Below are 15,207 nucleotides of genomic sequence, written 5' to 3'. Positions count from 1 at the left end.
TCGAAGTGTAGATTTTACAATATAGGGAGACTTTGCGATGATGTGAAATCTCACTTGTTTTATTTTTCCTTTCCATCAATTATTATCCTGTCACCGAAGAAAACATCTGTGACAAAAGAGACAATTTCAGCATCCAATCTGTTATTTCCTTTTTGTCTTGTTTTGTTCCAATTCCTGTTGCTGGGGCTCCCCCCCGCCCCCCCCAGCCACCAGAGCCACTAAAACGGAGGTTGTGATTGGGAGCCGAGGTACTGGACCCTACTTTCAATGGGACTTTCAACTGAAAGCCTTAAACAATGCCAGTGGGAATTACAACTCTAGCTCAGACAGGACAGAATCCTTCCAGTCCCAATACCAAGGCCGGTACCAGTGTCTCATGATCAACAGGGGTCCCAGTGGAATGGTATCCAATGTGACCAGTAATTCCATCTGCCTCACGGTGCCAGGTAATCCATTCTTCATCCATGATCCGTGCTCGTTCTTCACTGGGGTGCAGCTGAAGACTTGACATGAACACTCTAAAAATTCCCTCAGACACTCAGCAGGTCTGGCAGCATCTGTGGAGAGAGAGAGAAACAGAGTTAATGTTGCAGGTTGTAAACACAGAAAGTGCAGGAAAAACTCAGCAGGTTGGGCAGCAGCTGTGTGGGGAGAGAGAGAGAGTGTAACATCCTTGCTCAGATAAGGGAGACCTTCACAGAAAGATGTTTCAAGTCCTGGAATAGGGATATCTTGCCACAATTGGACAGGGTGCGACCACACCCTGGAGACCTGTGTGCAGTTTGGCGTAACCTTATCTGAGAAAAGACATTGTGCCTATGCAGTTAATGCAGCAAAGGTTTCCCAGAGCGATTCCTGGGATAGCAGGACTGACTGGTGGAGAGAGAATGGATTGGTTAGGACGATGTTCACTGGAGTTGTGAACAATTAAGGAGGAATCCCATAGAACTCTATTAAATTTGAACAAGGACAAGACAGAGAATACACAGGGAGGGTGTACCTGGTGCCAGGCAGAGAGTCAAGAACCAGGGGGGTCACTGTCTAAAGGAGACACGACAAGATTGAGATGAGGAGAAATGTCTTTACTCAGAGAGTGGGGAGCCTGTGGAATTCTCGGCCATAGAAAGCAGTCAGGGCTAGAACACTGAATGTTGTTCAGGAAGGGGTTGAATAGAGTTCTTAGGGGCGAAAGGGAGAGTGCGAGGAGGCACATGACGAAGTTGGGTGATCAGCCATGATCCCGTTGAATTGGTGGAGCAGGCTGGAGGGGCTGAATGGCCTCCTCCTGATCATATTTTTGATGCTTCTCTGTGAATGGCCCAGTTGCCATTGAATTCTGTTCAGAAACTCGTTTACTGTGGGAGGACTGGGTTCTAGTTCATGACATCAGTCCTGGCGAAAATGGGATTCGTTTTGTCTCTCCCTTCACCCTCTGCCCCCCTGTCCATTCTTTCCACTCCCTCTCTGCCCACACTCTGCATCCCTCCCCCCCCCATTCTGTCTCACTCCAAGCCTCTGCTTCCCTTCTTTCTCTCTCTCCTCCATTCTCTTACGCACCCCCCATCCTCCCAAACAACGGCATATGAAATAGTAATTGCTGCTCCTGCAATTCGATGAAATTACCTCCAGCACCTAAAATACCTCAAAAAAGGAGCAGCTGTTACAGCCAGAAAGTTTTCCCGTCCTCCATCTTGGATTACGCAGAATCCTCCTCTCACTACTCTAAACTCCAGAGAGTATTGGCCTAAAGTGCTCAATCTCTCTTTTGAAGACAACCCCCACCACCCCACCCCCGCCCCGAACATGAAATGCACAAAATCACATTGCAGTTGGTTGGTATCTTGGATGTAGAATACACATCTCAAAGTGAGAGATCTACAGCCAAGGAAAAGGCCCATCGAGTCTGTGCTGGTCAGAAACAACCACCTCACTATTCTCTAATTCCATTACCTCAGCACCTTGCTCCATAGCCCTGGCGTCACGAGTTCACATCTAAATCCTCCTTCAATGTGATAAGGGTTTCATCTTCTCCCACCCTTACAGGCAGTGAGTTCCAGATTCCCACCACCCTCTGGGTGAACAAGATTTTCTTCACATCCCTACACAACCTCCTAGCCCTTTACTTCAATCTATGCCCCTCCTCAACCTCTGTCAAGGGGTGAAAGTTCCTTCCTATTTTCACCCCTCATCATTTTATACATCCCTCTCTTTCAATCTACTCTGCTGTAAGGACAACAACCCCAGTCTGTCCAATCTCTCTCAATCACTGTGACTGTCCAGCCCCCAAGCAATATGCTGGTAAATCTCCCTATGCATCGTCTCACAGTTCATTTAGATATAGAACATAGAACATAGAACAATACAGCACAGAACAGGCCCTTCGGCCCACGATGTTGTGCCGAACTTCTATCCTAGATTAAGCACCCATCCATGTACCTATCCAAATGCCGCTTAAAGGTCGCCAATGAATCTGACTCTACCACTCCCTCGGGCAGCGCATTCCATGCCCCCACCACTCTCTGGGTAAAGAACCCACCCCTGACATCTCCCCTATACCTTCCACCCTTCACCTTAAATTTATGTCCCCTTGTAACACTCTGTTGTACCCGGGGAAAAAGTTTCTGACTGTCTACTCTATCTATTCCGCTGATCATCTTATAAACCTCTATCAAGTCACCCCTCATCCTTCGCCGTTCCAACGAGAAAAGGCCGAGAACTCTCAACCTATCCTCGTACGACCTACTCTCCATTCCAGGCAACATCCTGGTAAATCTTCTCTGCACCCTCTCCAAAGCTTCCACATCTTTCCTAAAGTGAGGCGACCAGAACTGCACACAGTACTCCAAATGTGGCCTAACCAAAGTCCTGTACAGCTGCAACATCACCTCACGACTCTTGAATTCAATCCCTCTGCTAATGAACGATAATACTCCATAGGCCTTCTTACAAACTCTATCCACCTGAGTGGCAACCTTCAAAGATCTATGTACATAGACCCCAAGATCCCTCTGTTCCTCCACCTGACCAAGAACCCTACCATTAACCCTGTATTCCGCATTCTTATTTGTTCTTCCAAAATGGACAACCTCACACTTGGCAGGGTTGAACTCCATCTGCCACTCCTCAGCCCAGCTCTGCATCATATCTAAGTCCCTCTGCAGCCGACAACAGCCCTCCTCACTGTCCACAACTCCACCTATCTTTGTATCATCTGCAAATTTACTGACCCACCCTTCGACTCCCTCCTCTAAGTCATTAATAAAAATTACAAACAGCAGAGGACCCAGAACTGATCCCTGCGGAACTCCACTTGTAACTGGACTCCATGCTGAATATTTACCATCTACCACCACTCTCTGACTTCTGCCGGTTAGCCAGTTTTCTATCCAATTGGCCAAATTTCCCTCTATCCCATGCCTCCTGACTTTCCGCATAAGCCTACCATGGGGAACCTTATCAAATGCCTTACTAAAATCCATGTACACTACATCCACTGCTCTACCCTCATCCACATGCTTGGTCACCTCCTCGAAGAATTCAATAAGACTTGTAAGGCAAGACCTACCCTTCACAAATCCGTGCTGGCTGTCCCTAATCAAGCAGTGTCTTTCCAGATACTCGTAAATCCTATCCCTCAGTACCCTTTCCATTACTTTGCCTGCCACAGAAGTAAGACTAACTGGCCTGTAATTCCCGGGGTTATCCCTATTCCCTTTTTTGAACAGGGGCACAACATTCGCTACTCTCCAGTCCCCTGGTACCACCCCAGTTGCCAGTGAAGACGAGAAGATCATTGCCAACGGTACTGCAATTTCCTCTCTTGCTTCCCACATAATCCTAGGATATATCCCGTCAGGCCCGGGGGACTTGTCTATCCTCAAGTTGTTCAAAATGTCCAACACATCTTCCTTCCTAACAGGTATCTCTTCTAGCTTATCAGTCCGTTTCACACTCTCCTCTTCAACAATACGGTCCCTCTCGTTCGTAAATACTGAAGAGAAGTACTTTTTCAAGACCTCTCCTATCTCTTCCGACTCAATACACAGTCTCCCACCACTGTCCTTGATCGGACCTACCCTCGTTCTCGTCATTCTCAGGTTTCTCACATATGCATAGAATGCCTTGGGGTTATCCTTGATCCTATCCGCCAGGGATTTTTCATGCCCTCTCTTAGCTCTCCTAATCCCTTTCTTCAGGTCCCTTCTGGCTATCCTGTATCCCTCCACTGCTCTGTCTGAACCTTGTTTCCTCAACCTTATGTAAGCCTCCTTCTTCCTCTTTACTAGACATTCAACCTCCCTCGTCAACCAAGGCTCCCTCACACGACCATTTCTTTCCTGCCTGATCGGTACATACATATCAAGGACACGTCGTATCTGCTCCTTGAAAAAGTCCCACATTTCCACCACATCCTTCCCTAACAGCCTATGCTCCCAACGTATGCTCCTCAAATCCTGTCTTACAGCATCGTAATTTCCCTTCCCCCAATTGTAAAATCTACCTTGTTGTGCGCACCTATCTCTCTCCATAACCAAGGTGAAAGTCACAGAATTGTGGTCGCCATCACCAAAATGTTCACCCACCAACAAGCCCACCACTTGTCCCGGTTCGTTACCGAGTACCAAATCCAATATGGCCTCCCCTCTGGTTGGACAATCTACATACTGCGTTAGAAAAGCTTCCTGGACACACTGCACAAACACCGCCCCATCCAATCTACTTGATCGAAAGAGCTTCCAATCAATATTTGGGAAGTTGAAGTCGCCCATGACTACGACCCTGTGGCTTCTGCACCTTTCCAAAATCTGTTTCCCAATCTGTTTCTCCACATCTCTGCTGCTATTGGGGGGCCTATAATAAACACCCAACAAGGTGACTGCACCTGTCCTATTTCTGACTTCAGCCCATACTACCTCCAGAGGCAGATCCCCCTCAAACTTCCTTTCTGCAGCCGTTATACCATTTCTAATTAGCAATGCCACCCCCCCTCCTTTTTTACCACCCTCCCTAATCATACTGAAACATCTGTAACCAGGAACCTCCAACAGCCATTCCTGTCCCTCATCTATCCATGTTTCCGTGATGGCCACAACATCGTAGTCCCAGGTACCGATCCACGCCTTAAGTTCACCCACCTTATTTCTGATACTCCTTGCATTGAAGTATACGCACTTGAGCCCATCTCTGTGTCCGCAAGTAGTCCCTGTCAGTGCTACCTTCTCCACAGCCTCCCTACAGTCTTGGACATCCTGACACACAGCTAGCTTACTTGCTGGACTACAAGTCCGGATCCCATCCCCCTGCCAAATTAGTTTAAACCCCCCCGAAGAGTGCTAGCAAACCTACCCCCCAGGATATTGGTGCCCTTCTGGTTCAGGTGCAACCCGTCATGTTTATACAGGTCCCACCTTCCCCAGAATGCAGTCCAATTGTCCAAATATCTGAAGCCCTCCCTCCTACACCATCCTTGCAGCCACGTGTTCAACTGCACTCTCTCCCTATTCTTTGCCTCTCTGTCACGTGGCACCGGCAACAACCCAGAGATGACGACTCTGTCTGTCCTAGCTTTTAGCTTCCAGCCTAACTCCTTGAGCTCTTGAATGACCTCCCCACCCCTCTTCCTACCTATGTCGTTGGTGCCAATGTGTACCACGACTTCTGGCTGCACACCCTCCCCCTTAAGGATTCTGAAGACACGGTCCGAGACGTCTCGGACCCTAGCACCCGGGAGGCAACAAACCAGCCGAGAGTCTCGCTCATGTCCACAGAACCGCCTGTCCGTCCCTCTAACTAGAGAGTCCCCTATAACTAGCGCTCTCCTCTTCTCCCCCTTTCCCTTCTGAATCTCAGAGCCACAGACCCCTTCACTGCAGCTTACACCTGCAAGGCTGTCCCCCCCAACAGTTTCCAAAGCTGCATACTTATTTTTTAGGGGAACGACCACAGGGGAACCCTGCACTGCCTGTTTCTTCCCCTTCCCACCTCTGACTGTTACCCAGCTACCTCTGTTCTCTGGCGTAACTATGTCCCTGTAGCTTCTATCGATCACCCTCTCAGCCTCTCGAATAATCCTCAGCTCATCCAGCTCCAGTTCCAGTTCCCTAACTCGTTCGGTGAGGATCAGGATCTGACTGCACTTCCTGCACACGAAGTCGGCAGGAGTATCGGTGGTCACCCCTACCTCAAACATCCTGCAGGAGGAACATTCCACCGCCTGGGCTGCCATGACTGTACACTGTCTCCAAAAACAAGAACACTGAGTCAATAACCTGTGGACTTTAAAGTTAGGTTAGAGGAGCAGGGTGGGAGGGAGGCCCTACGGAAGTAGGACCTGGGGTCTAGAACACACCCACTCAAATACTAATCACTTACCTTCCCGCCCAGCTATGCGCTCCAACCTCACTTCCGCTGCCCGCTACAGGTAAGTAATTTTGAAACAAACTGTCTTACCTTAGCTGTAGTCTCCCGGGTTCGTTTTTCCTCGGCCGCTGCTCCCACTCAAAATAGATATGTCCCGTTGGTAAAATGTGTTTTCTTTTATTTATAGCTCACTCCAATGGTGCATCAGGAAGGAAACACCTAAGGTATTTTGCATTGAAAAAGAGAGCAGTTAATTTTTAATCAGCAAAGTTATGTTTTTAGCAGGTGGTTAATGTAAGTTCACTATTGTCTCATTAGAGAGAGGGAGAGACAAAGAGAGAAAAAGCAACAACTGTTTTATGGTTTAACCTGACGGTCACCACCTCCTAAGGCACAGGGAATAATCATTCACAGCAATCTCAACCAGAGCAGCAATTGAACTACAAGCTATCAATGTGACTATACATTGTAAGCCAATTATAGAGTCAACTGAGCAAACCAACCCCTACATGTCCAATGGCAATGTGGCTCAGTGGCTGAGTGGTTAGCATTGCTGCCTCACAGCACCAGGGACCCAGGAACAATTCCAGCCTTGGGTGACTGTCTGTGTGGAGTTTGCACACTGTCCCCTTCTGTGCATGGGTTTTCTCCGGGTGCTCTGGTTTCCTCCCAAAGTCCAAAGATGTGCAGTTTAGATGAATTGGCCATGCTAAGTTGCCCATAGTGTGAAGGATATGCAGGCGAGGAGAGTTAGCCAATGCAAATGCAGTGTTACAGGGATATGGGAAGGGCAGTGTGTCTGGGTGGGATGCTATTCAGAGGGTCAGCGTGGACTCTGGGCTGAAAAGCCTGCTACCACGCCGTAGGATTCTATGATGTGCAGGTTCGGGGGATTGGCCATGGTTCATGCAGGGTTCCGGGGGTGGGGGGTGGGGGGGTGGGAGATGTAGGGTCGGTTCAGGATCTGTTTGGGATGCTCTTCACTGGCTTGGGGCAGACAGGATGGGCTGTATGATCTCTTTCCACACTGTGGATTCTGGCGACATCAATGTTTAGCGCAAATATGTGGTGAAATTTATTCTGAAATTAATTTTGATGAGATTCATTTTCAGTTTCTGAAATAATAGGGAAGCAAAATCCTATGTTTACACCTCCCCAGAGTGTGCCCTGCAGATGTGAATTTGAATCTTGCTGTGGCAGGTGGTGGATTTGGAATTCGATTTGGGACAAAAACAGGTTGACCGTAATGATGACTGTTGTCAGGAACAAACAACCATCTGGTTCAAAGTTGAAGACTGAGGGGAGGAGGAATTTCTTCTCTCAGAAGGTTGTGAGTGTTTGGAACTCCTTGCCACAGAGAGCTGTGTGTGGGGACAGGGAGCAGGTTTATACCTGAGGTAGGTAGATTCCTGATCAGTCGGGAAATTGAGAGTTACATGTTAAGGGCAGGAAAGTGAGTGTGAGGAATAGGGCATCAGCGACAATGCTATTGAATGGATGAGCAGGCTCGAGGTCCTTAGGGGAATGAAATCTGTCCTCCCTACCCAGTCTGCTCTGCACATGACTCCCAATCCTTTCCAAATTCCTCGCCACCTTCTGGCTGAGCAAGTTGATTGGTTCAAGGACATTTTGGAATTGCATCCGCTTCCAATTAAACCTGTTGGACTATAACCTGGTGTTGTGTGATTTTTAACTTTGTACTTCCCACCTTGGCAGAGATCCTGTTCAGAGTACAGAGAAATAACAGTTGTCAGGGTCAGTTTTGGCCTGTTGAAATCACATGCTTTGTCAAGAGAAATTGGTCTGGATAATGACTCCAGATATTCACAGCTCCTCCTGTACACTCTGTCTTTCAGACAAAGTTTATTAATCTCATCTAAATTTGGAGTTATACAGTATGGAAACAAGCCTTTTGGCCCAACTCACCCATGCTTAACAGGATTCCCAAACTCAACTAGTCCCATTTGTCTGCATTTGGCCCATATCGCTCTAAACCTTTCTTATCCATGTCCCTTTCCAAATATCTTTGAAATGTTGTAATTGTTATAATTGTACCTGCCTCTACCACTTCCTCTGGCAGCTCATTCCATACACTCTGTAATAAATTTGCCTCTCAGATCCCTTTTTAATCTTTCCCCTCTCACCTTTAACCTATACCCACTAGTTTTGGACACCCCTCGTGATTTTATAATCTCTCGGGTCACCCTTCAGCCTCCGAAAAACTGGGAGAAAAGCTCGCAGATTATGCAGCTTCTTGTTATAACTCAAATCTACAGTCGTGGTAACATCGTTGTAAATCTTTTCTGTACCCTTTCCAACTTGAAAACATCCTTTCCACAGCAGGTTGACCAGAAACTGTAGACAGTGTTCTAAAAGTGGCCTTACCAACGTCCTGTACAGCTGTAACATGATGCCCCAGTGCTCTGATCAGTGAAGGGAAACATGGCAAATGCTGCCTTCACCACAGTGTCTAGCTGTGACACCACATTCAAGGAACTGTCTTGCTGCACATGAAGGTCTGTTTGTTCAGAAACACTCCCCAGACTTGTACAGGTTTGCCTTACCAAAATGCAACACCTCACATTTATCTAAATTAAACTTCATCTGTCATTCCTTGACCCACTGGCCCAGTGGATCAAATTTCCATTGTACTCTTAGAAAACCTTCCTGTGTCCAAAATGCCACCAATTTTGGCCCTCCTCCTATCTACTATATTTCTGTGTTGTCCTGTTTTCAGGCTGACCAGAGCAGCAAGCACCCTGCATCACATTTATGTTCCCCTCTTAATCTTCTCTGCTCCAAGGAGAAGGAGCCTGATATCACTAATCCTTCCTTATATGTAAATTCCTTCATTCCTGCTATCATTCTAGTAACACTTCAGTGAACACTCTCCAGAGCTTAAAGCTTCTTAAATAAACTGCCCAGAACTAAACACAAATGTGGTCTGACCAATGATTTGTGGAGGTGGAGCATCGTCTCCTCAGTTTTATCCTCAATGCCTCTATTTATAACGGCAAGGATCCTATCAGCCTTCTTCACAAAGGTTTCAGCTTGCCTGGCCAACTTCAGAGAATGATACATGTCAACCCCGAGGTCCCTCTGCCCCAGTGTTCCCTTCAAAGACGTACCATTGAGCCTGCATTGTTGCCGTGTGTTTCTGTTAGCAAAATGCATTACCTCACATTTCTCTGCATTGGAATTCATCTGCCAGATTTCTGCCCATTTGGTAAACTTGCCAATCTTCCTGTGAAGTCACTCAGCATCATCTTCACAATTCACTCTTCTCCCTGAGTTAGTATCTACTGCAATTTAGAGATAATATAATCTCAACACCAAACTCCTAATAATTTATATAACCAATGTAGTTATTAATGTATATTTGTTAGTTTCTTCTATGTGCACGTAAGTATCAATTCTACCTGTCCGTTTCCCCTATGTGAATGTGTGAGTGTATTTACCAGTCTGTTCCTGGTCTGCGAATTGGGACTGTCAATATTCATCTGTACTTGTCAGTTTCTCCTATATCAGTATGTAAATACAGTTACCAATCTATGCTCCTCAATCTCTGCATTGTCAATATGTGAATTTACCTGTCAGATCCTGTTTTGTGAATGTGAACAATGCAGGTACCAATATATCTGCTCTGAATATGAGACTGTCATTATCAGACTGTACTTGTCAGTTTATGCTGTGTGAAACTGGGAGTGTCGTTATCATTCTGTTCCTGTCAGATTTAGCATTGTGAATGAGAGGGTGGTTATTAATCTGTCCCCGACAGTGACTGTAATGTGAATGTGTGACGAAAGTTAACCGAAACTGACCGATGGAGACTGTTAGTCACACATTTGCATCACAGTAACAGGGTCGTCATCATTTGTTTGTTTCTGCAACATGAATGAGTGTGTACTTATCAGCCTGCACATGTCAGTGTCTACTCTTGTGTATTAAAGTGGACGCTAGCAATATTCTGTGTCTGTGTGATACATTCTGTGATAGTTGTTATTAGGGTGTTGAGACTGGATCTTAATCTTTTCTGTATTTTGTGATTTCTGAGTTGACTGTCAGTCTGTGGGGGTGAGTGGGGGAGAAAGGAGATAGGGCGATGGCAGAAGGGAAACTGCTTTATTCTGAGAACCATTCTGAATTATGGTCACACATTTCTTGTTTGGGGAGAAAGTCTGGGATCTGTGATATCACTGAGACATTTAGTTTTAATTTGTACCCAGACATTGTTGGTGTTTTTGTTTGTGAAAGTGAGTTTTATTCTGCATGTCAGCCCAGTTTTGTATGATATTTTTATACCAATATGCAACACAACAGCATGCCATCACCTTTCTCACCAAAATTAGAATCACTGATATGGCACAGCTCAGAAGCAGACCATTCAGCTCATTGTATCTGTACTGGGACATTTTCTTATGCATCAGTTCTGCAGTAATTGTTGGGAATGTGAACTTCATCCACTTATTGTCAGTATCTATATGGCAAGGACAATTTGACATCAATTCTGCAGACATCTAACTTTTATTAACTATAGTGCTAGTTTTGATATGTTTCCCACAATCTCAATCACACAACATTGGTCAGATCACATTTGTGTTCGGGTATGGACACTTTATTTCAGGAAGGATCCTCAAGCTGTGGAGAAGGGTCATTGGAGATTTACTGGATCTCATTCACCTGTGTTCAGTTGTGTTTTTTTTTGTCTGAGTGCAGCATATACTCTGTAAATAAACTCTTTTCAATGATGCTTAATTTTATTGCATTTCAGCATCAATTTATTTTTACATTACATGTATGTGCATGTGTGGTCGACTTTATCAGGCGCTGCATATCCTCAGCTGTGATAAGTGATGTTGAGAGTCAACTCATATCTGGAACTAATTGAGGCCAAATTTTATTATTTTCCTTTCAGCATCCAGTGGCTGAGTGAGAGGGAGTCTTGAACTGAGATACAGACTGACAGCACATATCCTGTAGTGAATGGGAAACAGCTGAAGTTCTTTAATTGTTAGTGCCTGTAGGAATCATGTGCAAGTGAAAATATAACACACTGCAACAGAAAGGATTCTGTGCTGTTCCTCAGTGTCAAGGTAGGAAACACAATGGACCTTTTGTATCTTGGATAGTGCGGAATCTAACAGAGTAATGATATAAAATGTTGGTCTTCAGAATGCCATCAATTTTTGTTTCAGTGCATAGTGATGTACTTTTCTGATGTAAATATATGGCTTACTTATAAGTATGTGGCTGGCTGCCACTGTGGATGTACTCGGCATTCGGAGGCCTTTGGGGACGCTCCGTTACGTGTGTGCGTGCGCGCGCAGGATAAGGTCACGTGGTGCATTGCACCGTTCCAACACAAGGTCACGTGATGCACTGTTTCACGCGCCGGAGGCGTGCAGGGAGGTCACGTGATGCACTGTTTCACGCGCCGGAGGCGTGCAGGGAGGTCACGTGGTACTCCGTTTCGCGGGCAAAATGGGGTCACGTGGTACTCCGTTTCGCGCGCAAAACAAGGTCACGTGGGGACGAACATCCGGGAATGGAAGGAGGCGGTGAATGGAGTCAGACTAACAACCAATCAGAAGATATTCCCATCTCAGTGACTGCATGATGTTTTTTACTATATATAAAGACTGCGTCTGGGACAAGGGTGTGGTATTTTTCTGAACTGACACACTGTATAGTTTGTCAGGGATGGAAAGGTCAAGACCCAGAGCTCTGTATGCTTTATCCACTTACTGTAAAATAAACTCAGTAAGTGTGAGACCCAATATCTTCTCCTATTAAAGAACACGCAGGACTTGGCTCACACATAGAAGAAAGTAAGTTAGTACATTGAGCTAGAGTCCGACAATTGGTGACCCCGACGTGATGAAGACGGAGAAGTGACGGAAAAGAGAGCGAAATAGAAACAATAGACAACTGACATTTGATGACAACAAGCGGCGCCGCATTAAAAAAAAGGTGAGGAGACACCTGTTTATATCGAAGTTCTGCAATTGGAAATACTAAATTGATTGTTGTCATTATACTGCAAGTGTCCTAGTAAGAGTAAGTGGATAAAGTTTTGATATAGTACGTACAGGTTTAAAGTCCCTTGGGGTTAGAGTCCCCATAAAAGCAACAAGGTACGTAAGTGTGAGGAGGTTTAAAGTCCATTGAACAGGATCTCATAAAAGCAACGCTCACAAATTGTGGTGTATGATTGATGTGTATGATTGATGTGTTCTATGTTTTAAAACTTATATTGGGGAATGTAAAGAAGGTGGCAGGACAGCCAATAGTGTGTTGAAGTAAGGGACAGTGGTGTCTCGGCGAGAGCGAGAGTTATCAGTAGGAATCTAACGGTAACAACAGCGACACTGCTGATAAATCTCGCTGAAAGGGTCAGTTGCTCGGGTGTACTCTATACAAACTGACTGGCCACCGGTGTTGTCTCTGATTGGGTTCGTTGTGCAAGTATATTACATCCAAACAATTGACTGCTAGACGCGAGGATTAAAATAAAATACGTAACATGAAAGGGGAATTTGATAAAGAGTGTGAGGAATACGGAGGATGTTCTTTTGACTTAATGTTGCCCGTAAAACAGCAGTGGGCTAAAGCTAGAATTCAGTTAGTGAGTGGGATTGCAAAGGATAAACAAAAAACAATGATGGAGAAATATGATAAGATTTGGGACGAATTACAACAACAGGGCAAAGTCCCTAAAGATGAGGAGAGAAAAAAATTATCTTCGTTTTTAGGAAAAGCAGAAGAGCAAGCTAAATTAGAAGTTGAAGAGCACATGAAGGGAAAAAAAGGCTCAATATTAGTTAGAAGAAAGTGGACAAAAGAAGGTGAGGAGAAAGAAGAGAGGAGGATTTATCTGCATAATATGACATTAGCCTGTATGGCGGTAGAAACATTACAAAAGAGGGTGGGTGGTACCTCTGACCCAGATCTGGCGAAGGATATAGAAAAGCCACGACCATCCACGTCATTATATCCTAAATTGCCTGGGGTACAACCACCGCCCCCATATCCTGTAACACAAATGCCACTCATGTATATTCAAGAAGGGGTGTTGGATGTGCAAGAAGTAGGAACAAGAGAGTACGAAACAGTAAAAGAGAGACTTGCGGAGGCAGTAGAAGATAGCATTAGAAAGGTAGAAAAACTAACACTAGAAGCTGCACAGAGAGTTAAAGAAGCGGAGGAGGCAAGCAGGGTGTTAATGGCGCACAACAGAAACAATGAACAGCCGAAACAAGGGAGACATTCATTATTGGCAGAGCCAGCTCCTCACTCGACACCGTATAGTATTGAGGGCAAAAAGAAGGGAGGATTACTTAATTCTGGTCAGTTATTGGATGACGGGTTCTCAGACAGAAGAAGGAGAGATTTGAGGGAACAACGACATAGAGAAAAATTGGATGGGTGGGAATCTGAAAATAGTACAGATATTGAGGATGCAGAATCCCTGACAGAGGATGACCCTCACACCAACCCCGTCACTTTGAAAGGCTCACTCACAATGCATGCTGAACATGAAGCTCCAATGCAGCCCCTATCTGAACCAGGTTATAGCCTGCGTCCCAGAGACACATTACAACAGTCCGTACAGTTTCAGCACCACCAAATGCCATTAATTTACAGAGGCTCTTATTTGGGGGATGTTTATCAACCCTTCACATTTACTGACATGGATAAAATTCCCCCACCCATGGAGGGGGGTGGGCCTTGGATGACTAAATTTTGCCAATATACACTAGGGTACAAGTTAGCAATGGGCGATTGGAAAGCTTTGTTGGGCAGGCAATTGAATATGTGGGAAATACAGCAGATTGAAGCGTCTGCGGGGACCACCTTACTGCCTAATTCAGAACCGTTTGTGCAGCATGCCACCTTTGTGGGAAGGGCAATGAGGGATAGATTTCCGATTCCACCGGGAGCGATGCACTCGCTCACCTTCACAATGAAGGAGGGCGAGGATATGCCTGCCTTCTTGGCTAGGTGCAAGGGCACATGGACAGATACTGCAGGGAGCCATCCAGGGTCAGGTCAGCTACAGACCACGTTATTTAGGAATGCCGTTATGGCAGGGATGCCAAAGGAAGTAAAGGAGGCAATGGAGAGTAATCCTGATATCCCAGGTTGTTCTACAGAACAGTGGGAGAAACACTTGACGCACCACATGAAGCGTTACAGGACGAAACAGGATGAAGACAAACAGAGTAATGAGTCAGCTCAAGTTCAGTTGCTGAAGTTACAGCTCGATGAGGCTAGGAGGAAGGCTAATGATACAAGGAAGGCCTCCCAAAAAATGACTTATCAGATGGTTCAGTGACCGTTGCCACAAAACATCCTGCCCAGTCTGGACTCAACACCTGATGGGATGCCTCCCTACTCCCAATATGGGGGCAAGCCCATAGGTGTTTCAGGAGGACTGCATGGTAAAGGGAGTGGCCGCGGAGCACCAAGAGGTCAGCCACCCAACGCCTGTTTTGCATGTCGCCAGCTCGGGCATTGGAGCTGGAATTGTCCCGTGCTGTGGGGACCCCAGGGAGGGCAGGCATTAATTTGAGGACAGTATGTCCGCTCAAGTCAGCCGCCTTTTCAACAGGCTGCTCAGCCTTACCAAGTCCCAAATGTAGCTGCAGCCCCTGTGCAAGGACAGTACCCCCAGACTATGCCGGAAGGACAGAGGTACGAATATTGACGGGGCCCGAGAATCCAGGGGCATGTGGGGTTGGCAGACCCCTATATGCAAATGAGGGTAATGGACAAGACTCTGTCTTTTTTGGTTGACACGGGTGCAAGATTTTCTACCGTCACTTGTGATATACCTCAGTCAAATAT

The 15,207-nt window shown here is 46.0% G+C and overlaps 1 protein-coding gene across 2 annotated transcripts in view; it reads left to right on the top strand.

The window, feature by feature from the left end:
• The window catches only part of LOC140470809 (uncharacterized), a 69,467-nt gene extending 54,760 nt beyond the window's left edge, over positions 1 to 14,707 (top strand). The window contains exons 4-5 of one of the 2 annotated variants that reach the window (XM_072566792.1): positions 6,548 to 6,584; positions 11,276 to 14,707. In XM_072566792.1, coding sequence (XP_072422893.1) covers positions 12,884 to 14,695 — 1,812 coding nt within the window. In that variant the 5' untranslated portion in view covers positions 6,548 to 6,584; positions 11,276 to 12,883 and the 3' untranslated portion in view covers positions 14,696 to 14,707. The remainder of the gene's footprint in view (positions 1 to 6,547; positions 6,585 to 11,275) is intronic. The other variant, XM_072566793.1, reaches the window with a different exon arrangement.
• Positions 14,708 to 15,207: the final 500 nt, after the last annotated feature.

This window comes from Chiloscyllium punctatum, chromosome 52 (genome assembly GCF_047496795.1).
Source record: "Chiloscyllium punctatum isolate Juve2018m chromosome 52, sChiPun1.3, whole genome shotgun sequence".
Classification (NCBI taxonomy): domain Eukaryota; kingdom Metazoa; phylum Chordata; class Chondrichthyes; order Orectolobiformes; family Hemiscylliidae; genus Chiloscyllium; species Chiloscyllium punctatum.
The sequence above is the reverse complement of the archived record's forward strand: the minus strand, read 5'-3'. Positions and strand labels throughout refer to the sequence as shown.